The sequence below is a fragment of the Glycine soja genome, chromosome 5 (assembly GCF_004193775.1).
Source record: "Glycine soja cultivar W05 chromosome 5, ASM419377v2, whole genome shotgun sequence".
NCBI classification, from domain to species: domain Eukaryota; kingdom Viridiplantae; phylum Streptophyta; class Magnoliopsida; order Fabales; family Fabaceae; genus Glycine; species Glycine soja.
This window is the reverse complement of record NC_041006.1, coordinates 37,944,456-37,968,149: the sequence shown is the minus strand read 5'-3', so window position 1 is coordinate 37,968,149 and position 23,694 is coordinate 37,944,456. Positions and strand designations below refer to the sequence as shown.

Below are 23,694 nucleotides of genomic sequence, written 5' to 3'. Positions count from 1 at the left end.
TATTTATTATGAATCTAACATTTAATTTATATATTTTAACAAATATATGTATTATGAATTATAATCATAATATTAATTATATAAAAATAACTATTTATCTGATGTAACACACAAACTAAAATACTAGTTAAAACTAAAAATAAGTACATTAATAAATTAACACAAAAAGTGCATGTAAGTATAATATGAGACAATGATATTTTTGCCAATGAATAGCGATAGCAAGGAGTAAATTGAATGATTAATGTAATTCATCATATTTAAATTTGTTAAAATGTTGTTATTCACTTAATTAATAAAATACATAATTTTTTATTAAATTATATGCCCTGCTTTTTAATATAATTTATGTTTATATTTTAAAGTACTTATATATAAGATCTTATTTTATTATTTCGTCCCATGCTCATAAAATATCAAGACCGATTTTGGATCCATTGAATCACCCATGATCAGATTAATTAATATCAGACTACTTGTAAATATCCTATCTTACAAACTGCTTAATTACTTGCATTTAAAAAAAAAACCGCTTACTTAAAATATCTGGTCCTCTGGAATAAATAATTAAATAAATAAAAAATGTCTACTCCTCAACATGAAAATGGATTGTTAGAGATTTGACTCCACATTATCGGGTGATATAACTAAAAACTCTCCGTCAGCACCTCTAGATTTATTAAGATGAAGTCCTGATGTTGTTGAATGTAATAATTTTTTTTCTTTTACTTGCTAGACATGACCTAATATGCGTTGATAATTTAGTGATTGCTGATATAGAGCTACACTAGAGGTTTACCTTATAATCTATGAGTTACTTCTAGCTATTACTTACGAATCTTATGATGGCATTTTCTTCACAAGCTCAGTACCTAGCTAAGGGGCAGGACAGGAATTAAGTTTTTTAAAGATGTATATAAAGTATTCGATGTGAAATGTTATGAGCAACATTAAATGTTGGAAACTCCTTCAATGGAGATTCAAACGGTTCATAACTATGAGGTTTTGTGAAAATATGTAAACATTTTTTTCGTTTTTTTAACGATTACAAGAATCTTTTTTTATAAGGGATGTTAATATAATATATAAGGAGTGTTAGTATGATGTTTATGAAAACACTAAGGCAGTATTAGTATAACATATAGAGTGATATTAATGTAATGTTTTAAATATAAAATGAGGTTAGTATAAAAATAAAGAAAATTAAAAGAGTAATATTATATGTAATTTGAAAGAAAAAAAAACTCACGAAATACAAGTGTATTGTGTTGTGCTTGTTGATATAATATGAAACAGGTTACACAAGAAGGAGTTGAATGTATGTAAGTGTATTTTAAATTTTTTTCACAAATATATATTTAAGCATAATATATCGTCCATGAAAAACGTGAAAAGAGGGATAGGTAGGTAAAGAGAAAGAACACGAGATTTGATATTGGCTAATCTCTCGTTCAAACCTTTGAGATAATTTCACTAATCAAACCTTATTACAACAAATATTCTTCGCAATCTCTTCCACCCTTACAACAAAATATTCTTTACTTCTAGCTTAATCAAAGTATTTAACACTAAGTCTCTCTAGACTTTTTTGTATACAAGATAATTCCTAAAAGAGAGATATGAACTCAAGCACATGAACAAAACTTTGTTTACGTACACAAGAAAATATGACACAATCATGCTTCACATGTATACAAGACTTCTTAACTCAAACTCCTATAATTCCTAGAAGAGACGATATAAACTCAAGCACACATATACAAGACTTTTCATTATTTGCTTATATATAAAAATTAATTATTTTCAATAAAATTATTTAATTATATGAAGTAATTTTTTAAAAATATATTTATTTAATATAATTTTTTAAATAAATCTGTTTAATTATAATTGAGTTTTTTTACTATTAATATCTATTTAAAAAATGTCATTTTTTGGTTCATTATGTTTTAGTGTTTTTTCACTTTAGTATATTATGTTTTAAAGAATTTATTTTGGTTCTTGATGTTTTTAAAATTTTTATTTTGATCTTTTATATTTTTGAAAGTTTTATTTTGATATTTTATTTTAATTTCCGTTAGCAAATGTTAGTATTCTGGTAATTTTTAAATGATTAATTTAAAATAGTGTGACTAAAAGTCAAAACAAGAGTCAAAATCACCACTGCGGCATTAGATTTGAAGCTTTTTATCATCATCGGAATCTAATATATATTTTTTTTATCTATGTTGGTGTTGGGCTACAATATGCCTATGAGGTGGAACAATGGTGTTGTTTGGTGAATGAATGTTACAGATCTAATTTATTTGTTGATGATGATTGTAGTGCTAACTAAGGAGGTTGCATATATGAATGGATGATGGTTGTATTATTTATGTTATGGTGATTATAAAGTTTGCAGAAGAAGATGATGGAAGTTAAAGAAGTAGATGTTTGAATGCATTTTAAAAAGCTAGTGACGATTTTTAACTGTCATTATTTTAAATTAATTATTTCAAAATTTAAAATTAACGACACATTCATATTTGCTAATAAAAATGAGAAGAAACGACTAAAATAAAACTTTTAAAAAATATTAAAGATCAAAATGAAACTTTCAAAAACATAAAAGACTAAAATAAAATTCTTAAAATTTAATGTAACAAAATGAAACTTTTAAAAGCATAAAATATCAAAATAAAACTTTTAAAGCTTAATGTTAAAAAGTTAAAATAACATTTATTTTGAGGCTTAATTTTTTTACATGACACATACTATGAAATGAAGGAAGTACATTTAGACATAACAATGAGGTGTGACAGAGACGAGTATGTAAAAGAAAAATACATAAAATTAATTTTAAAAACATTGAACAAAATTAAATATATTATTTATTCAAGGAGAGAGACGCTTATAACTTATGTTTGCTTTTAAAGTTTTAGTTTCAGTACGTCTTAAAAAAAAATAGAAAGAATAAATAAAGAACAGTAAGTATAAAAGTTTAATAAAAGTAATTAAGCTATATACATGACATAAAATAATGGTAATTAATATAGTAATTCTGTGTGTTAATACGGGACGAGTAAGAGTAGGTACATACCATAGTTGTTCCCATTTAAAAAAATCATGTATTACATGTATGTGTATTGTGTCCGGTCAAAGTAAAAATTTTATATCAAAATTAAAGTGATAATTATAGATACGGATTTGTTTATGTATAAGTACATCTTAATTTTTACACTTACCTTCTTGTTGTAACATTTATTATTTTCCCTCTCCTTAACTTTCTTTTATCTTTTTTTCCCTAAAGTGTCTACATCCCAAGAGGTGGCAAATGATCATTATTCTTATCTTTTCTTTCCCCTTATGCTTTGTTTAGTTTTATGGAAGAAAGTGAAAACTTTTGCTGTAACTTGCCATCCTCAATGTCCTTGGCTGATATGGTGTTGCTGTAACTTTTACTGCTTTTGGGTCATAGGGTACTGATTTGCTTCACCGGATATGGTGCTCTTCGGGAGCTTGTTATGTTTTTTGGAATATAATATTATCTTTGGCCTTAAGGGAGAAAAAAACTATGAAAACTTACATTTTGGTTGGAGGTTCATTCTTTCTGAACATTCTCTATATATATAAGTAAGGAATCTTCATCATATTAATGCACAGAAATATGTTAAAATTAATTTACTTTTTGCATTAATATGAAATGTTGTGAAGGGTCTAAAATAATTTTCATGTTTAAGAGTAAATCTAATTCCATTTGTGTTTGCCTCCCTTTTAAGTGTTATAACATATTTCATGCCAATTTAATAGTCATGTAAAGATTTTATACTTCCAAGCAATTAGTGATCAAATTCATTTAATGATCATGTTCTATCTATCAACCTTTATCCTTTTCATTTGTATGAGATGTTGATTAGGTTCCTTATGTTTGAATTTGCTACCGGTGCTTTAATATTTACTAGTGTATTACTAAATTATATGTACGAGGTACTTGACCACTTTTTATTTTGCTATTATACGGATAAGATGTTATAAATCTGTAACACCATAAATCTATAACAAAGTCTGTAGCCATAATAAGTCAGTAACACCGTAAGTCTACAACCATATGGATTGTGCGTAACACCATAAGTCTATACCAAAGCCTGTAACACCACCATAAGCCTATACCAAAGTCTGTAACACCATAAGCCTATATATAATCATAAGTCTGTAGCAAAGATTGTGTTGCTGCCAAAGGAGAGGCAATTTGCAGCAACAATATTCAAATCATCTCATGAAAGACATAATTTAAGGCTTCTTCAAGTCTCATACAAATTAAGGTTTAAGTTCAAAAATTTCAATATTAAAAAATGACATACCACATTTAGAAAACCATGCAGATTCTCAAGGCACATTTTTAACATATATATTCATAAAGGATACATAACATGAACCCTTCTATGCAGAAGCATCATCTAGTTTAAGAGGAATACATCCAAGGCCTATTTCATTACTAGGTATGAAGTTATTGACGTTATTGAAAATTAAGACCTCTTCTGAGGAGGACTCATTCGAGTTCCCGTAATCTTCCCACATATTTTGAAGTTGCATATAAAACCTCTTCATTGGTGTTATCTTCTTGCGTACCAATGGTGAACGTTTTCTCGTAGGAATCTTAGGGCTCCATAAATATCGACCTTTTCCACCTAGTAAAAATTACTAATTGTCAGAAATATAATAAATGAAGTCACACAACAACGTTTTTCAAAGAAAAAGATAACTTAATTACTAGTATCATGACCTGTAACATAGCTTGAAACAAGGAGATTTTTTCTACCCTTCAACTGTTTTCTACCCTTCAGAGTTTTTCTACGCTTCAGCATTTTAAGGTTATCAGGGTACTCTGGTTGAAAATGGTTGGGAAGATAGTTCTCAAGACTTCCACATTTCCTGTATCTTGATCCACATGCATTGCACAATACTGGCTTGTCTTCAGGTCCATTACGCCAAAGTGGAGTTACTGATCATGAAGCCATATATATGTTGGTGACTACTCAAATAATTAGGAAGTAGATATTTTGGACAAAATAATTTGCATGAAATAAGAATGGTTTTGCTTGCTTATTCTTAAGGGTTATCTGTGCCTATATTCATAGAGGCATGATAGTTTTGAAGTGTCTTAGTTTTATATATGACTTTTTGTAGAAACAATTTCTATCTAGGGTTTGCTTAGTGTGTATTGAAAAGCTAAAAGAATTTTATTGCAAATGGGTGCAGCACAAGAAAAGGCGGATGTACATGAATATTATTTTGCATAGAATAATTCGTCCTGCTAGCCCAATATACAACTAATTATAGTACCTCTAGCTAGCTAAAAAGGTATTAGCCTACTTGAGATTTGATAGAATCAAAATATATAGATTACAATTTCTTCATATCATTATTCATTAGGTAGGCTAACAAACACCTGAATTACTATTTAAATAAAAATTCCGATGAAAATGATTTAAAGGTAATATTAGACAAATTCGGTATTATTTAATGAAAAACGTCAATTACTATCTTAACCCTATTTCTTCACTGAAACAATAATTACTTGTGTCTTCATACCCAAGAATTCAAACCAATTGTAATTGCTTTTAAAATTATGTTTTCTTCAATTTTTATTTTTTTTAAAGTCATATCATCTCATTATAAACGACACACCTTTTTTTAATGCAATTAGAATTTAATATATGCATTAATGGTCCAAACTTAAAAGCTCATTAAATGAAGCAATTTATATTCATTAAATTCACTTACTGTTTTTTTCTTTTTCTATTTCTTTTTCCTTTTTATAACTTGTGGTCTCATGTATACTACCTAGACTTATCACTATGTCAATCCTAGTAGGTTGCTTGATTTTGAAAAGTTAAGGACTTGTTTGTTTATGTTTTCATTTCTTGTTTTTACTTTATAATTATAAATTTTTATTTTGTTTTTAATCTATTTTCTATTTTTAAATATTTATACAAAAAATAGAGATAACAAAAAAAAGTTGTTTTGCTGTTGGCTATACAAATATTTGAAAACATAAAAATATTAAAAATAAGATGACAATTTTATAATTACGATAAACACAAGAAATGAAAATAAAAAAAATAATCATGCTCAAATTAGGTAACATTACTGTGAAAAATTAAGTTTTCTTTTTAAGTATTTTAAAAATTAATTTCATGAAAGGCTAATTTGATTTAGAAGTAAATAATTTATATTTAAAAACTTCTATTTTAAAGAAAAAAATAAAATTTAGCATAAAATATCATACTAATGTAGAATTTTTTTTCTTTTTCTAGTTTAACATGCTTAGTTTTAGGAGTAATATATAGTAATGTTGGTTAAAAATAACCAAACTTGAATATTTTCATGAAATTACACTTGAAGAAATCAGAGGTGTGTTCTAACTTTGGTGCAACTGAATGCTTGTCCAAACATCAGCTTAGACAAGGAGAGAAAAGCTTTAAGGACTTGTACATCATAAATATTTAATTAATTAGATTATATAATGGTATAAGTTAGAACACTAAAATAATTTTTAAAAGGTCAATAATATTAACTTCTTGATGCCAATACTTTTTGACAATTTAATCAAATCATTTGACTGATTTAGAATGTCTTGAATTTGTAAGATAAAATATTCCTCTTCTTTGAATACCATATACAGTCACCATGTTACCATGTTCAGTCTAACAGCAGAAGTAAACCTAACCAAAGTTCTAATTAACCACAAGAGGACTTACTATGAATTTTGCAATGGAAGCATGGACCATGCTTTCTCCCCATATCTGTAATATTCCTTTTATCTGACGAATAGAAAAGTTATCAAAAAAGCAACACCAGACAAGCCTTGAAATGAAATCAACTTAAAGAACAAACTACAAAACTGTTACAAAATTCAAGTTGTAGGACTACCGGAAGAAAGAGAACAAATCTTCAGTGTCAACTTTAATAACATAAAAACATGAGATTTCATAATTTTTTTTACCTTTCCGTGCGTTTACCCACCCTTGTGATAGCTTCTATTCTCCCCTTTTGGTGATAGCTTCTATATTTTTCCTTTGTCTCCCTTTTTTTTATGCAATTGAGTCGTGCTTACATAAGTTATTTAAATTCATATGTTTGACAAGAATACATTGGAGTTTTTTACCATTTCATCATGGAAAGGAGGACAAGTAGCTCCACGCTTTGTAAATGTCCTTCTGTATCATCATATAGGTACAAAATTATGCAGCCGTTACCTTATGCAACGCAAATGAACTTTAATAGTCCATTAAAAAAATTAATATAAAGGAGAAAAACAATCAAAGGTGGTGTTGACTCTAAAGGATTAAAACTGTAAAAAAAATCATTAGATTGTTTGGTTGTTTGTTGAATTAGAAAGTCCATTTAATACTTAAAACATAGTAAATTTAATGAACTGTATATGTGAACTCTCTTTGCCCCATAATAATTAGACTCACTTTTCACATTATTTACATCATGATTATAGTTCTTTTTATTTCCAACATCAATCAAGTTTCATAACTTTTATATAAGTGAATTTAATAAGATAAATTTTACATCTTAAATTAGTAAAAAATAATTTCATATATATTCATGTCTCAAAATAAAAAATAATTATTGTTTTGGAAAGACTAAATTAATCCAAATCATCCATATGAGCTGATATTATAAAAAAAATAAAAACTTAAAGTGTAATATTAACACAAAATTATTTTCTTTAAAGGCAAAAGGTATAGTATTGATAATGATAAGGATGCAAATACACACCCCAATCCCAATCTGCACAAGAGGTACAAGTATTACATCAAAAAATCATTTCTCCTAAAGTTAACTTTCTGTCCCAAAAAATGTCATAGTTAACTTCTCTGAACATCAACAACATTTGAAGCACTGCAATGGCTCCAAACACTAGGAAGAGAAAAAAGGTTTATGGCAGCCAAAATATATACCCCCTAGATCACAGTCTTTACCCTTAAAAGCTATACTATTTCTATGGTTCCATATGCACACCAACAAGTAATATTGTGCCATATAAAATGTTTTCATCTATGGCTTTTCCTCCCTCTCATGTAAAACCTAAACTGAGAGTATGACTGGGAAACCTCCTCGGGGGAAACATTTTTTATCCCCATCCATTTAAACGTTTCACACCATATTCTTGACTTGAAGTATCTCTCTCATTCTTTAACCAATAGAGACAAGTAGAAAAATATTTTTGTTAAGCACTATAAACAAGAGTATTTTTTCTCTATTTTTTTTTATTCTTATCAAAAAATTAATTTTTAAAAGAAAAAATATTGATATTTAGAAGGTTTAGAATTTTTTTTACTACACTCAATCGGAACAGACAGATTGTTGTATCTTAAGAGATGAACACAATCAAATTTTTCAAACCCAAACTATTTAAATCTTTTCCTTTAAAATTATTTCTTTATATTTATTGTATGTTACATTACATTGTTAATTCATGTTCTATCATATTCTAAAGTTGTATTATTATTATTATTATTTTATTTAATTTGAGACTTTACATTTTCTTCTCATTTATTTTATTTTAATTTCTAAGAAGAATCCGAGTTTGGAATGGTAACTCCTTGTCTTTGTAGTTGTTCACATGTTGGCAGCCGGTCTAAGAGCAATCTCCAGGCAAAGGTGAGGACCTTTGAAGGTGCTTCACTAGCTGAACAATAACCCCTTGGAGTTTTGTGATCAAGTCCTCCAAAAGCTTCTCTTCCCACGAAAACAAATGTTGAAACCATGTCCACTTCCATGTGTTTCTGGAATTGGTATCAGCAAGCATATCTGCAATAGTCGCTTCTTTATTTGTAGCAACTTGAAACAATCTAGGGTGCATATCCTTAAGACACAGATTATCAAGTCATTTGTGGCTCCAAAAAGCGGTTTGATTACCACTCCCAACCTTCCTCTGAACAAGATCCTCGAACCATCCATATACACCTTCAAACCTGTAACTCGTATCCTGAATGTCCCTCCACCATTGTGATGCATTTGGCCAGCTTCTTCTAGATAACGACATAACATCTGCTTTGCCGTATTTATAACACAGTAAAGGATACCACAGAAACTCCTTATCATTGAGAGTTCTCCACTTCCACTTTGAGAGCAAGCTAATACTAAGCTCCAGCCCTGGTGGTGGTGGCAGGTTGTAGTACAGTATATGCAAGGGAAAGGTATCAAAAGATCGGCAAATTTCCTTTAAGGGGCTTGTTTTAAAAACAATTTATTAAATAAGGTCTGTTTTAAAACAAATTGTAAAGGGGGTCTGTTATTTACGTGGGTGTCGCCATTATTACTGGCGAGACAGGGAGGGAGGAGAGAGACCCGCCATTGACACTGGCGGGGGACATGTCAACATGGACAGTCCCGCCATTGGTCAAGAGAAAGTCTAAGATCTATTGGATATTTTGAAAGATACTTCTTTTACTGGCTGGTAAGATGGAAAACAAAATTGAAGGTTGATGTTTTGAGTTGACGTGGGAATTTTGAGCAAAAAAGAGGGGAGAAATGGAATGGGTTGCTAATGATATGTAATTAATATAGTAATGTATATTACAATTCTACGGTGTAATGTTATGCTTGCAGGGTTGGACTTTTTCTGTAATAAGGTTGGGTACCCTTGTACCCTAGTTAATATATATATTTTTCTTTCGATGATAAAAAAAATAAAAAATGTTAAAAAAAATAGAAACAGATCCGTATGCAGTGCAGCACTGTCCGGAAGAAATTTCCAGTGCTTCCCATCTGCAAGGGAACCTTCAACTTCTCTTACGCTTAAATTCCTAATTTTGAATTGCAATATTTTTGTCATACAGATATATTTGCATTGCAAAAATATATAATACAGAAAAGGAAAACATTTGTAATCTTTTTTTGTCTTTGGGTTTTTAATATGCTTGTTTTAGAAACAGTTTTCAAACATTGAAACCAGTTTCTTATAATGGTGTGGAATTTTTAATAAAACAGTTTTTAAAACTAAAAGTTGAGAATATGATCAAACAGGCCCTAACTCACATCCTTCAGTTCAAGTTGACATAAGACAATCATTATTCCAAAGTATGCCGATTTCATATTGGTCTATAGTACTTATCAAATCATACATGACTTCTAATCATCTCATGAAACACAAACACCTAGTGCAGAGACATAATTTAAGTCTTGAGAAAGGTTCATACAAAAGTTTAATTCAAAAAGTTCAATATTCAAAAGCAAGGTCACGTTTAGAGAAACTTAAAGATTCTCAAACATATTCATGAAGGGTATACATAAATGAATCCTTCTATGCAGAAGCATCTTCTGGTTTAAGAAGAATGCATCCAAGCCCTATTTCGTTACAAGGTATGAAGTTATTGACGTTATCAATCAATAAGACCTCTTCTGATTCTTGGGATGACTGATCATTTGAGTTCTCTTCATTTTTCCACATCATGAGAAGTTGTTCATGAAACCTTTGGATTGATGTTGTCATCCGTACTACGCGTGAACGTTTCCTTGATGGAACATAAGGATTCCACATAACATGGATTTTTCCACCTAACAAAAAATACTAATTTATATATAAGAAGCATTCACACAACAAAATATTCATAGAAGTTAACTTATATATTTACTAGTAGCATTACTTGAATCTGTAGCATAGCTTGAACCTTGGAGAACATTGTTTCTACCCTCTAGATTTTTAAGGTTATCAAGATACTCAGGTTTAAAATGGTTGGGAAAATAGTTCTGAAGGCCAATGCTTCCCCATTTGGTGTATCTTAGTCCACATGCGTTGCACAACACTGACTTGTCTTCTGGTCCACTACGCCAATGTGGAGAAGCTGATGAAACCATATATATATGTTGGTGACGGGCTCAAACATTAGAGAAGATGTTTTGAACAAAATAATTTATATAAAATAGGAATGTTTATTTTGTTTGTTCATTCTTAAGGGCTACAAGCGCCTATAGTTGTAGTTTATAGAGACATGATAGTTTTGAAGCGTCTTAATTTATCATACATAACTTTCTGTAGAGACACAACTATTTCTAATTGCACTTTGTATGTTGATTCAAATGAAAGAAACAAAATAAACACATGTACGTGATTCTTAAGGTTACCTAATTATTTTGAATTATAATACATGTTATGTCCATATATTTAAACGAACAAACTTGTTTGCAATAATATATGTCTATTTATTTCAAGTTAATTAATAACGTATGCTTTTTCATAGGGCCGCGCAATAATTCTAAAAACATGTGTCTATTTATTCATATATAGGTAATTAGATAAATGCGCCATGTTTTACATCACTAATTACAAATCACAACACGTCATGTTCTAGAAGGTTTGGGAAACCAAAAACTGCACACGTACCCTACCCATAAATCAATTAAAAATTCAAAATAATTCTTAAATAATAGATAAAAAATTTCGATTATATGTTTCTTTGGGTACCTACAGAAATTCATTAAACGTGTGTTTACACACTACTCACTAGCAAACATAGAAGGTAGAAAACACATAGGATATATAATATAATATATAAAATTAATATTTTTTATACAAATAAGAGAGGAATTCTCTCTTAATATATATATATATATATATATATATATATATATATATATATATATATATATAAAATGAAGGAAACAAAGTATTTTGGTTTACGCATTTCTTTTTTCCTTTTACTACTGTAATTATCTTTTTTATCCATATAACTATTCACTTCAATCAAGGCACACTCCACTTACATCTGGAAAACTATCCACTATTATTTAACTTTTATTATCTTTTTTATTATTTTTATTTTTCGAAAATTATAGAGGCAGAGTGTTACTTTTTCCCTTACTCATGAATAATAGTGGTTCTCAACATATATTCCTTCACCTTCGAAGCCCTTGGCAGAGGTAAGAGTATTCATTCCAAGATTATTATTTTTTTGGAGAAGCTATTAGGATCACAAAATCCTCTATCATGACAGGAGCATACAAATTTGATTAGGAAAAACTCTTTAGTTGAGCTAGAAGATGGTGATAGCCATGGAAACAAAGTTCTACATTGATGATGATAGTAGTAGGAACTATGGTTGCCATAGAAGGATGTTGTGATTGTCAAACACCTAGGGAAAAGTATTAACTTTCTTACAATGTGTGATCGTCTGAAGACAATTTGGTGTAGATGTAGTTGACATTAGGCTTGATGTTTTTTTTATGGTCAACTTTTATTTAGCTGAGGATAGAGAAAATGTTATGGTAATGATCCTTGAATGATTTATTATAATCGATCACTATCTCATTGGTCATGGATGTCCGACTTCATAGCATCCAAGATGTACATCAATATATAACACCCAAGTCTAGATAGTGTGTCCCTGTTTAGGCAAGAAATATTATGATGAGTGTTTGTTAGCATTGGCTATTGGTCGGTCAGTGTAAGGGGACATAAATCATCATTGACACAGTTAGAGGGAGGTTTGCCATGGTGAGTATGGAAATGGATTTGAGCCATCTAATAGTGGGATATTTATGGTTTCATAACAGATGGTTTAATGTTGAATATGAAGGATTGCACTCAATTAATTTGCAAATGTTACAATCTATATGGTCATGTGATACGTAGTCGTGCGCAACAGAAGATGAAGGAAGTCTCACTATTGGCGACTGCCTAAGGTGGAGGGGAGACAAATTTGAACGAGGGAACATGGGTTTGCCCTAATCCGCTGAATGGCAATCATGTTAATTAAGTTATGGAAGATCTGTATAGGGATTGGTTTAGTAAAAAAAAGGAAAGTGAAATCATAAGGTTTCAAATCATACATTTAATTAACATGATCGCGTTGTTAGATTTAGCATGGGCAGATCATAGGCTTTCTTCGAGAGCTATAATAACTTTATTTTAAGTTATTAAGGGGCATTTATTGGCTGAGTTTGACTAAACTCTTTCCCCAATCAGACCAAAATTCTACTATTAATTGGCTCAGGTTTCTATAATTTTATTATCAAATTCAAATCAAATCAATCCAATAAAAAACTAATTTACATTGAATTAATTGGGTTTAAATATTTAAAATTATTATTTGTTATTTATAAAAATGAGAATTATTTAGAATTTTGTTTTTTTGCCTAGAGTTTTACATCACATATATATGGAGTGCAAAACGGATCACAATATCACAACAGTTTGACACTATAGTACATTAATTAACTAAATTTTAACTAAATAAAATAATTTATTTATAATGCTTTATAATTAGAAAATAACTTATAGTTAAATATATATATATATATTATAATGTGAATAGTAGATTTTAGTCAAAGTATATATATGGGTATCTTAATTATAAATAAGGATGTAATTATTGAAATTGCTACTTTAATTTCGTGTGAGATTTTGACTCTATAAAATTGTGTAAGGTAGAGGCATCTTTAGTGCTTTAATTTGTATTTCTTAATTTAATAATAATAAGAAGAAATTTAATTATGTACCACGGATCTGGTTGGATCATGGATTAAAAAAACAAAACTAACGAGTTTGAACTAGTTGAGTTATGTTTGATCTGAATCTTCAAAATATTTAACAAAAGAAATGAACAGAACAAATATTCTAAGAACAAGGAGAGGACTTACACTTAATGCCGCAGTGGAAGCATGGACCATTCCTTTTCGCCATATCCGCGAATTTCCTTTTGTCTTACAAATAGAATTTTAGTTATCAGAAAACCAACTCCACAAAATCCTTGAAACTAAAAGAACAAGTAAAAAAATTGTTAAATGGAACGAAGAGAACAAAACTTCAAGTCAAATTACATACATTCTTTACTCTTCCTTTCTGTCTTTCTTTTATGTTTAGGTGATACTTCTTTCTATTTTTCTCTCCTCTCTTCTATTGTTTTGTTCTTATGCAATTGAACTGTGCTAACTGAAATTTAAATTCGCATGAAGAGAGAGCGACAAGTTGCTTACATGCCCTGTAAATTCTTATCTGCATCATCATATAAGTCCAAAACGATGAAGCCGTTACCTTTGACAATACACACGAACTTTAATGGTAGATTAAAAAAATATTGTAATATAAAGAAGAGAAAGAAAGGTGGCAGAGGATTACAGCTCTAAAAACATTTAACATTATTATATATATATATATATATATATATATATATATATATATATATTAAATATAATATACTAAATTTTAATAATATTATTAAATGTTATATGTTATAAATTGATATAATAAATTATATTAATATTATTAATTTTTATATGCATTAAATATAATATATTGATTGAATTTAATAAATGTATATTAAACGTATATATAACTTGTTAAATGAATAAAAAAAGAATTTATCTGTAAGAATAAATTTTTGTATATCAACTTATGCACAATTCTCAATGAGTTATATTCTTTTAGTGTTAAATGAATAGATATGCATATATGTGTGTTCAAGTATTTGCATATATTTATCAATTTATATGCATTATTATTTAATATTAATATTATAAATTTAGTAATTATTAGTATTTAATAGGATTCCATTTGTATTATTTCATAGGATATAATTAATTTGTTTCCTATAAAAATAAGGTGTTCTTAATTTTAATTCTTTAAATTTTTTTTAGTTTTAGTCCTTTAAAGATTTAAAATTTTTGCTTATAGTTCCTATTGTCAAGCAATTACATTAATTGATAAAGTAACAAGAATATTTGTAACTCATTGACTTATTATATCATATATTATCTATTCACATATTATTGATAAAGTCTAATAAGATAATCACATATTATTTTTTGATAAATTGTAACTTTATATTATTATTTATTCAAAATGGCTAATGGTGTTTGACTAGTTGATGAAAGATTTTAGAACGAAGTTTAAAAAAACATTACATATGTGTTAACATAGCAACTCAATGAATTGTCAATGTCACTATTATGTCATAATTAACATTATTATTTGATATCAAAGAATAAAACAAAAACAAAAAAATCTTTAATGGACTACTTTTCTTAAAATGACTAAAATTAAAAAGCACCCTAATTTATAGAGATAAAAAAATCTTTGTTTTTTTATCACAAGAATGAAGACAAATACTAGAAAGTATCTTAACTCATATATCATGTTCAACCAACTGAATTAAATCTCCTTTATATGAAAACTTATTTAAGATTTAATATTAAATTATTATTAATTTTAATATTATATATAAATGTATATGTATTAATATTTAATTATTATTAACTCACATATCATGTTCAACTAATTGAATTAAATCTCCTTTGTACGAAAACTTATTTAAGATTTAATATTAAATTATTATTAATTTTAATATTATATATAAATGTATATGTATTAATATTTAATTATTATTACTGCATAAGTATTAATTTATTAGTATTTAATTTAGTAATTATTAAATGCTAATAAATCTTAAAATTAAATATTTAATAATAGAAAATTATAAATTATATCTTATGAAATACTAAAAAAATTAATAGTTATTCAAAAATATACTAGACCAAGCTCACTGAGGCTGGACAATTGGTTAAGGGGATTCTATGTTGTGGGGATGTGAGGACTACTATCAATATTGTATTAATAACACATACTAAAAAAATTTAATCACCATTATTTTAAAATTTTAAGTTAATGAAAAACTAATATTTTTTTAAAAAATGAAACATTTAAAACTTTTTTAAAATATAAAATATTAAAATAAAAACTTTTAAAACTTAATAAACCAAAATAAAAATTACTAAATATAAAAAACCAAAAATGATATTTAGCCTACGAAAAACTAAAATAGTTTTCAATCCATATTCTCGTGCTAAATTTTTTATCTCCAAAAAAAATAAAAAGTTGTATTAACGGTCAACCAGAATAATGATGACTTGTTCTTCTTTTCAATTCGTATGTATTTAATTATTTGTCTCTAGCCGTTAATTTAATAATTAAGATCTTATCTTCACATTACTGAAGACTGAAGTAGTATCTCGATCAGTAGATTGAGTTGTTTTTTATTATTTAGTATGGGGTTTAATTGATTAAGCTCATATGCATGAACGACGTGTGGTATGTACAAAAAAAATTGCAACATTTTTTCTTTTCATAGATTTAGCAAAAGAGGAAAAAGCTTGATTGAGTTTTAGTTTCTATATATATATATATATAAAAAAAGTCATATTGTATTAGAAATTAAACGATAAAAAAATTGTACCTTCAAATAGCATTTTTATCATAGGAGGTTTAAAAACAGGTATATAATAAGGAAAAATAAAAGGCTTTGGAGGGGCCATGACAAAATAATATTCTACCTCCAGGCTCCAGTCCTAGATATAATAAAGATAGGATAAATCATCAAAATCAATAAAATGGATTTAAATTAATTATTTTTAATTCATACTACTAGCTATAAATTTAAATTTATTTCAAAAACACCTTTAAATATAAATGTTATAAGTCATACTCATATTTAATTGTCAATACCGAAAATCTAATAAATTAATATCTAGTAAATAAAATTAATAATAAGTTAAGAGTATAAAAAATTAATTCTAAATAAGTTTAAAAATTAATTATTAACTCTTAAAGACTAAAGAAAGTTATAATTTGTTTTATATATATATATATATATATATATATATATATATGGATTTGCTTATGCATTCATACTTTTTTTAATATGAGTGTATTTTAAATAGGAATATTATAGTATTTTATTACTTATTAAAAAAATATTTTCTCTTTCTTTTCCATCCTCGCTGCTCGTAGCAAATATTTTCTCTCTCTCTGCCCCACTCTGTCATCATGTTGCAACCTGTAACTTTGGTTTTGATTTCATTCTTTCAACCTCAAATTTAGTTCTTCAACCTGGATTATACGTTTAATCACTCTAATTGGAAGTAATGAAAAATGAGAGAATCCTAATTACTCAAGAAATTAAAATTTCTACTAATTACTCCAATTTGAAGACACTATTTGTTGATCTTTTTTTACCCAATTTGGAGACAATAACCAAATCCTATTTTTATTAACCGAACCACCTGGATTTTGATTGCGAAGATGAATCTCTGCAAAACTCTACATCCCTTCATCAAAAAGTATCCTAAGGGGAGTTGCACATAAACCTTACTGCAACCAATTAATCTCTATAGAGTTGGTAGTCAATGATTTTTCCTTAAATATTTCTTTATTGCTGTGGAGTCATTACCACTTATTTACACCAACATGAAGTGTCTTAATTTTAAATACATAACTTTTGGAGAGATACAATGGTTTTTAGGGTATACTTTTTTTTATGTATCGACATGGAACTCAAGTAAAAAAAAATACAATAATTCAAATACATGTTCAACTAACTAAACAAATTCCTTGATGTAATAATAAAAATAATTTGTGAGAAAAATACATACATGATATATTCTTAATTAGTATATATTCATTTTGAATTAAAAAAAGAAGACATATTAATATAATTTTTAATATCGTGTCCATATTTAAAATGAACAAATATGTCCGAAGTATTGATATGTGTCTATAGTTGGTTTCAAATTCATAATACATGTCTTTTCATACTGCGGCACAGTAATTCTCAAGAACATGGATTGGTTATCATAAATCATAATTTGTGATATTCCATAAAGGTTTTGGAAACAAAAAGAAAAATCCTCTTCACCCTACACATAAGTCATTAAAAATTTAAAACAATTCTTAAACAAATAAATTTGTCAGTAATATATTTGTTTGCAACCAATTGGGTGCCCACGGAAAATATTAAACGTGTATCTACAGTATCATTAGCAACTATAGAGTACATAAAATGTTAAATATTATAAACAAGACAAATAATACAATATATAAAATTAATATAAACATACATAGAATAAAAATGTTAAATCTTGAAGAAATTTATATTTTAAAAATGAGCATAAGTTTATATAAAGATAATAAAATTCTAAAAAATATATAATTATATTATAATCATTTTTCATTATATTTAAAATTACTTAGGCATCCACGTCTCGTGATGCACTTTAAAATGATGATTTATAAATTATGTAGAGGTTAATATCCATATTTTATTTCATAAATGAACACTAGGGATTGATCTTGTTAGTGGTAGGATGGTGACTCTATCATTTTTGAAAGACAGTTCTTATATTCTTTAAATTTCTCCTTTGGTCTTCGTAAAAAAAAAAAAAAAAAACTCCTTTTGTAAAGTGTAATTTTACAGTTCATCCTTTAGCTAACTTAATTATAAATATTTTTGTAAAAAAATACAGAATAATAATGTTAAAAATATTATAAATATTATAAAAGATAAAATAGTGAGATAGAATGTAATTATATCAAGAAGTTGTCATAAATATATACAAAGTATTTTATCTAAAACATTTATGCACCTGTCAATTTTTTTCTCACATTAATATTTTGGCAATAACATTTCATCAATCCGTCTTTTTTCATCATGAAGATATGTCACTTGAATTGAATTTGATCTTATTTCATATCAATTGCATGTAGCAATTTATTTATTTATTTTGTCAAAATGTATCAAATCGTTGAGTGTTACAATATTCTTAGACAGTTGCTGTATCCACTCTCTTTCTTTGCTTATTCATTCCCTTTTTCAATTTATTTCTCAAAAAATACATTCTCCTGATTATTTAGAGAAGGAGATTGAATAAGCAGAGAAGAATAGTGGATATACCAATTACCTATTCTTATGAGCTGTGGATTGAGTTTGAACATTATGTTGCAGCCCATTTCCTATTATGGGTGTTAAACTGATAGCAAACGAGAGGGAGGAGTGGGCTTCAAACACTATATCCACATAAATGCTGCCTTTTAGGCTAAACAAGCCTGAGCTAGTACATAACTCTAATGCTTTATGGGTTCAAATGTTTAAAGGATTATATATTCTCTAATGTTGCATTTCTTAAAACTAAAAGGAGAAGGGGAGATTCTAGAATGAATTTGGCCAAGCATTATCTAAAGGAGAGATTCTAATTCTATCAAGAATCATGACATCACTTGTTTATTTACCGATTAACAGCATATCTCTTATGCTCTTAAAAATGTTAGACCTAATTTAATTTCAAAAATTAATTTAATGGATGATTTATAAATTTTAATTTGATTTAATTTTTAATCGATGTGAGACTTAAATTTTTTTCAACAATATCAATTCAGATCTGACGGTTACAATTAGCTTGATCCAAGATCGTGAGATTCATAATATTATAATACAGTTGTGATGTGATTCTTACCGCTGCTAACATACAGTTGATTTATAAATAAAATAAAATACAGACACTTTGAATTTCCAGCCGCTAGCTGTCAACCAAGTAAAAAATCCAAGCAAAACAATTACTGCAACCAGCAATGTGTGTATTAACACAGGCAATAGAATGCAAAACAAAATATCTTATGAAACACCCAACATAAGCATCCCCAATAATAAATTCAATTCAGCACAGTAGGAAGAACTATCTTCATTTTTTAAAGAAAAAGGCTGACACAGAGGTTTGAGTAAATTACACTAATTATCTGTGAGATTTCATGAAATTACACAAACACTTCTTAATTACTTTTTTCTGCCCCTATATTAACTCCTCTTAATTTTTGAAAAATATATACTGACATCCTTTTTATACATTACCCTAAAATCTTAGACTAATTCGAATGAAACGAACAAAAATCGAGATTGCAAAACAAGCACAGATCGTGTTTTGAACAATCACAAACAATTATAAACTTTAAGCTAACCGTAAGCCTAGCTCATACAATCAGCACCTAAACTTCCGTGCGTGTGTGCTTCTCTCACCTTCCATTAGATCTATCGTTTGGGTAAAATTCACTCAAAGATATAAATAATATTTTTTAAAAATGGTTGTAAGTTGTTGAATTTTTGCAGGATTGAACCATCCTAAAATTCGTCTCTCCCTCATATGGCCCATATTATGCTTATCGTTTTCCTAAGAAACTTGAGACTTTTAATTTCTTCTTTATTTTTTCTTGAGGTCTTTTGGTCCCAGAGTAGTAAATGTGACATGAAATTCCGCCGAAATTATGGACTGCAAATTACAGCAAGTAGCTATAATCTGGTCGTGGTCAATTATCATTGATTAATGGTAGAACATTTTAAAGGAAAAGGGTGGTAAGATGACCATGGTGGGAGGTTGGCACAGATTGTTTGGTATTCCGTCTTAGTAGGGAATGCGTTAGGCAGCACACAAAATTTCATGGCATGCCAAAAGATAAAAAGTTAAAACAAAATGAAGTCAATCCACTTTCTTACCATTTGGAACTTTGTATGGTGGAGTTTAACTTTAACCTCTATAAATATAGATATGATATAAATATGACATTTAATAAAAAAAATTAGATGAATAAGATATTTTTTAACAAAAGTTAAGAATTAATTGTTTAAGATGCTGAGATGTTCATATCTCAAATTAAAGTTATCATCATTAATAAAATTATATATCAATTATATCACACATATCATATCAATTATTAATATTAAAGTACGATCACAAGTTACGAAGAATCCTTAACAACTTGAATTAAGGCTGAAAACACGTACATCCAGAACTACTACGCATCGTGTAGGAGACTTCATTAGTTTCTGCCCTTTGTGACATGATCCTGGTTCTTTTATGATGGAAAATCTGTATGTTAGGATAAATAGCTTCATTAAGTATTGATTTATTTAATAAATTTATCACATGAGAGCTTATATTATAAGTTAACCATATAAAAACAAGTTAAGAAATCATTGTTTATGATTCTATATACGCTTATGATTCTAAATAGAAATCATGGTTTATACCACTAAATATTTCATATCAAGTAAAAAAAAAAAAATGTAGTCTACGGATAAAAAGTAATGAGTCTTAATAGGCAGACGCATGTGGCTTGGTGACAATTTCTCGGACAGGCATGGCATTTAGTAATTAATAAACCAACCACCCATTAAAGGTGTGGGCCCTCCCTGAGTTCTCCATTATAAAAGATTGGTTGGTATGCACTCAGCTCAAAAACAAATCTCCTTCTTGAACTCAAGGAGATGGCTCTGGGAAGAGGCAGTGCAGTGGTTCTACTACTTTGCTTCTTGCTGCTTCACTCTCAGATGGCTCGTGCTGCCACCTACACAGTTGGAGATTCTGGGGGTTGGACCTTTAACACTGTTGCCTGGCCCAAAGGAAAGCTCTTTCGGGCTGGTGACACACTTGGTCAGTTCCAATTATTCTATCTCATAAATCCCTCTTAAGTTCTTTTCATTTCTCAATTCCCAACCACCCACTAATTGATACCTCAATTCTTTGTTTTAAAGAAATTTATAATACCTCAAATCTGATTCTAATTAATATAAAAATATTTTGTTTTAATTTAACTTGTTAAGTTAAAAAAATTATTTTGGTTATTAAAGTATTTTTTGTTAGACTAATTAAACTGATCCTTTTGTCAGATTGTATATCAATAATATTAATTTTAACTGACGTGATAAATATTGATGATAAATACTGATGTGACATAACATTTTATAGTTTGTCACGTGTGACTAAATTGATTACATGAGTGTAATAAATTGATAATAAAAGTGACTTAATTATATAGATAAGTGAAGAGTGTGTTACTTAATTTTTATTATTAGGTAAAATTAATACAAGTCTCTTAAAAATATGTGAAGAGTTTGTTACAGTGTCTTCCATACAGTATATAACACATGGAAGAAGTTTCATTTTTGATAATTCTTTTATATAGCTAACTTTTGAAAGCATGTGATACATTTTGGTGTATGGGGTGCATCAGCTTTCAATTATAGCCCTGGGACTCACAATGTGGTGGCCGTGAACAAGGCTGGATATGATAGCTGCAAGACTCCAAGAGGAGCCAAAGTGTATAAGTCAGGGACGGATCAGATCAGACTTGCCAAGGGACAGAACTACTTCATCTGCAATTATGTTGGTCACTGCGAGTCTGGGATGAAAATTGCCATCAACGCTGCCTGAGTTTAATAATATGGTTAACTACCCATACATATTGTATTGTAATGCAAATTGCACCCTTTAGTGGGAAGTTAGCTCCTTTAAATAATGTTTAAGAAAAAAAGTAGCTATGTGTGCTCTTCTATAAATGTCACTTATCTATAAAGAATAAATGTCGGCAGTCGGTGATCTCTCTCTCTCTCTCTACTCCTGTGTGTAGGTCTTACATCAGAACTTATAAGTTTAGTATAATACAAACTTGCTTAGGTCACTTTCATTTTCACACACTAAAAAACAACTTAAATATAATTATTGAATCATTTGGTAATATTTTAACGATTATATAATTATTTCATTTTTTAGAGATATTAGATAGAGAGTATAAGTGTCATATAATTTTTTTTTATCATATTGGTAAGAAGTTGTTTACACTAGAAGTAATAATTCATCTTCATTTAAAACAGTGAGTACATCTAAGATGAGTATTTTTTTCAATAAAGTTGATTTCTAATTAGGATTCAAATTCTAGATCATTTGATTAAGAAATATAAATCACTACCCATTGTGTTAATAATATGTTTAAGTGACATATATGGTTGATATAAAAAATCATAATATCATATATAATTATTATAAAAATTAAAAATTTATCATGTATAAAAATTTGTTATTAATTAATAGATAAATAATAGTGACACTCTTTCTAACACTCTTTTTTCAACATTCTCCTATGATTGGCTGAAATTTGTTAAAAAAAATTAACAATTTGGATGGATCTTACTTATCATTCGATGTTTATCTCTCTTGATTTAGATCAAATCCATCAAAATTAATAATTTTTTTAAAAAAATAACCAATCACAAAGAAAGTGTTGAAAAGAGAATATAACTGACATTTCTCTTACTAGTAAGAGAAAACGATTATGCATTAACAATATAAAAAAAATTACAAATTTATTAGCCTTTAAAATAATTATATTAAAATAATTCAAGTAATAATTTATGATTTAATAACAGAATATTTTAGACTTTCAATATATAATCAATACTAAAAAATTTACATACATCACTGACTTTAATTAAATTCTATTAGAATTTATAATTATATAATTTTATCATATATTCTTTACAATGAACTTTTTAGTACCTATAGCATGAGTTTTTTGTTTTTGGTTCCCGTTAATTTTTTTTATAACTTTAGTCTTTACGTGTAAAATAAGATCGTCATCAAAAGTATTGTTATAGGAACTAAAAACAAAAAGTTACATATTCACAAAAGATATTTAAATATTAAATTAAAATTAATTGATAAATAAAAAAATAACTTGAAAAAAGAATTCGGACTGTTCCATGTTAAATGATATACGAGAATGATGTATGAGATACGTTTCTTTATTTAAAAAAATAAACTTTTTACTTATATTTTCTTTGTTTTTCTATATTAAAATAATAGTAAAAATATTTCAAAAAATACTACTATAGTCTTAATCATAAGCAACATAAAAAAATTATACTTAAATATAAACAAATTTTGAATGATATCATCTAAAAATTATCATTTAATTAATTGAGATTTTATTTTCAATAAAAAAAGAATTCTTCTTTATATAAGTTTTAATGAAGAATAATTTAGAAAAATAATTATTTTTTAAATATAATTAGTAGAGTTAAATGATATCAAATAATTTTATTA

At 27.7% G+C, this 23,694-nt stretch overlaps 2 protein-coding genes across 3 annotated transcripts; one reads left to right on the top strand and one right to left on the bottom strand.

The window, feature by feature from the left end:
* Positions 1 to 10,067: 10,067 nt before the first annotated feature.
* LOC114411549 (GATA transcription factor 17-like) lies at positions 10,068 to 13,923 on the bottom strand. 2 transcript variants are annotated; one of them, XM_028375197.1, is made up of 4 exons: positions 13,820 to 13,923; positions 13,636 to 13,698; positions 10,644 to 10,841; positions 10,068 to 10,554 (listed from the first exon to the last, which is right to left on the bottom strand). In XM_028375197.1, the coding sequence occupies exons 2-4, from the start codon at positions 13,676 to 13,678 to the stop codon at positions 10,301 to 10,303; spliced, it is 495 nt and encodes a 164-aa protein (XP_028230998.1). In that variant the 5' UTR covers positions 13,679 to 13,698; positions 13,820 to 13,923; the 3' UTR covers positions 10,068 to 10,300. The 2 variants fall into 2 exon arrangements, with proteins under 2 accessions (XP_028230998.1, XP_028230999.1); XM_028375198.1 differs by lacking the exon at positions 13,820 to 13,923 and having other exon boundaries at positions 13,636 to 13,777.
* A 7,118-nt stretch (positions 13,924 to 21,041) lies between these two features.
* LOC114413039 (basic blue protein-like) lies at positions 21,042 to 22,195 on the top strand. The gene is made up of 2 exons (XM_028377193.1): positions 21,042 to 21,246; positions 21,827 to 22,195. Exons 1-2 carry the CDS (start codon positions 21,081 to 21,083, stop codon positions 22,024 to 22,026), a joined length of 366 nt encoding a protein of 121 aa, XP_028232994.1. The 5' UTR covers positions 21,042 to 21,080; the 3' UTR covers positions 22,027 to 22,195.
* Positions 22,196 to 23,694: the final 1,499 nt, after the last annotated feature.

Excerpts from the sequence above, each read along its gene's own strand:
- LOC114411549 (XM_028375197.1), bottom strand. The coding sequence starts at position 13,678 with ATGGCGAAAAGGAATGGTCCATGCTTCCACTGCGGCATTAAGT. Across the intron at positions 10,842-13,635 it reads CTTCCACTGCGGCATTAAGT|CTTCTCCACATTGGCGTAGT; the intron begins GTAAGTCCTCTC and ends TGGTTTCATCAG. Across the intron at positions 10,555-10,643 it reads AAGCTATGCTACAGATTCAA|GTGGAAAAATCCATGTTATG; the intron begins GTAATGCTACTA and ends ATTTTTTGTTAG.
- LOC114413039 (XM_028377193.1), top strand. The coding sequence starts at position 21,081 with ATGGCTCTGGGAAGAGGCAGTGCAGTGGTTCTACTACTTTGCTTCTTG. Across the intron at positions 21,247-21,826 it reads TCGGGCTGGTGACACACTTG|CTTTCAATTATAGCCCTGGG; the intron begins GTCAGTTCCAAT and ends GGGGTGCATCAG.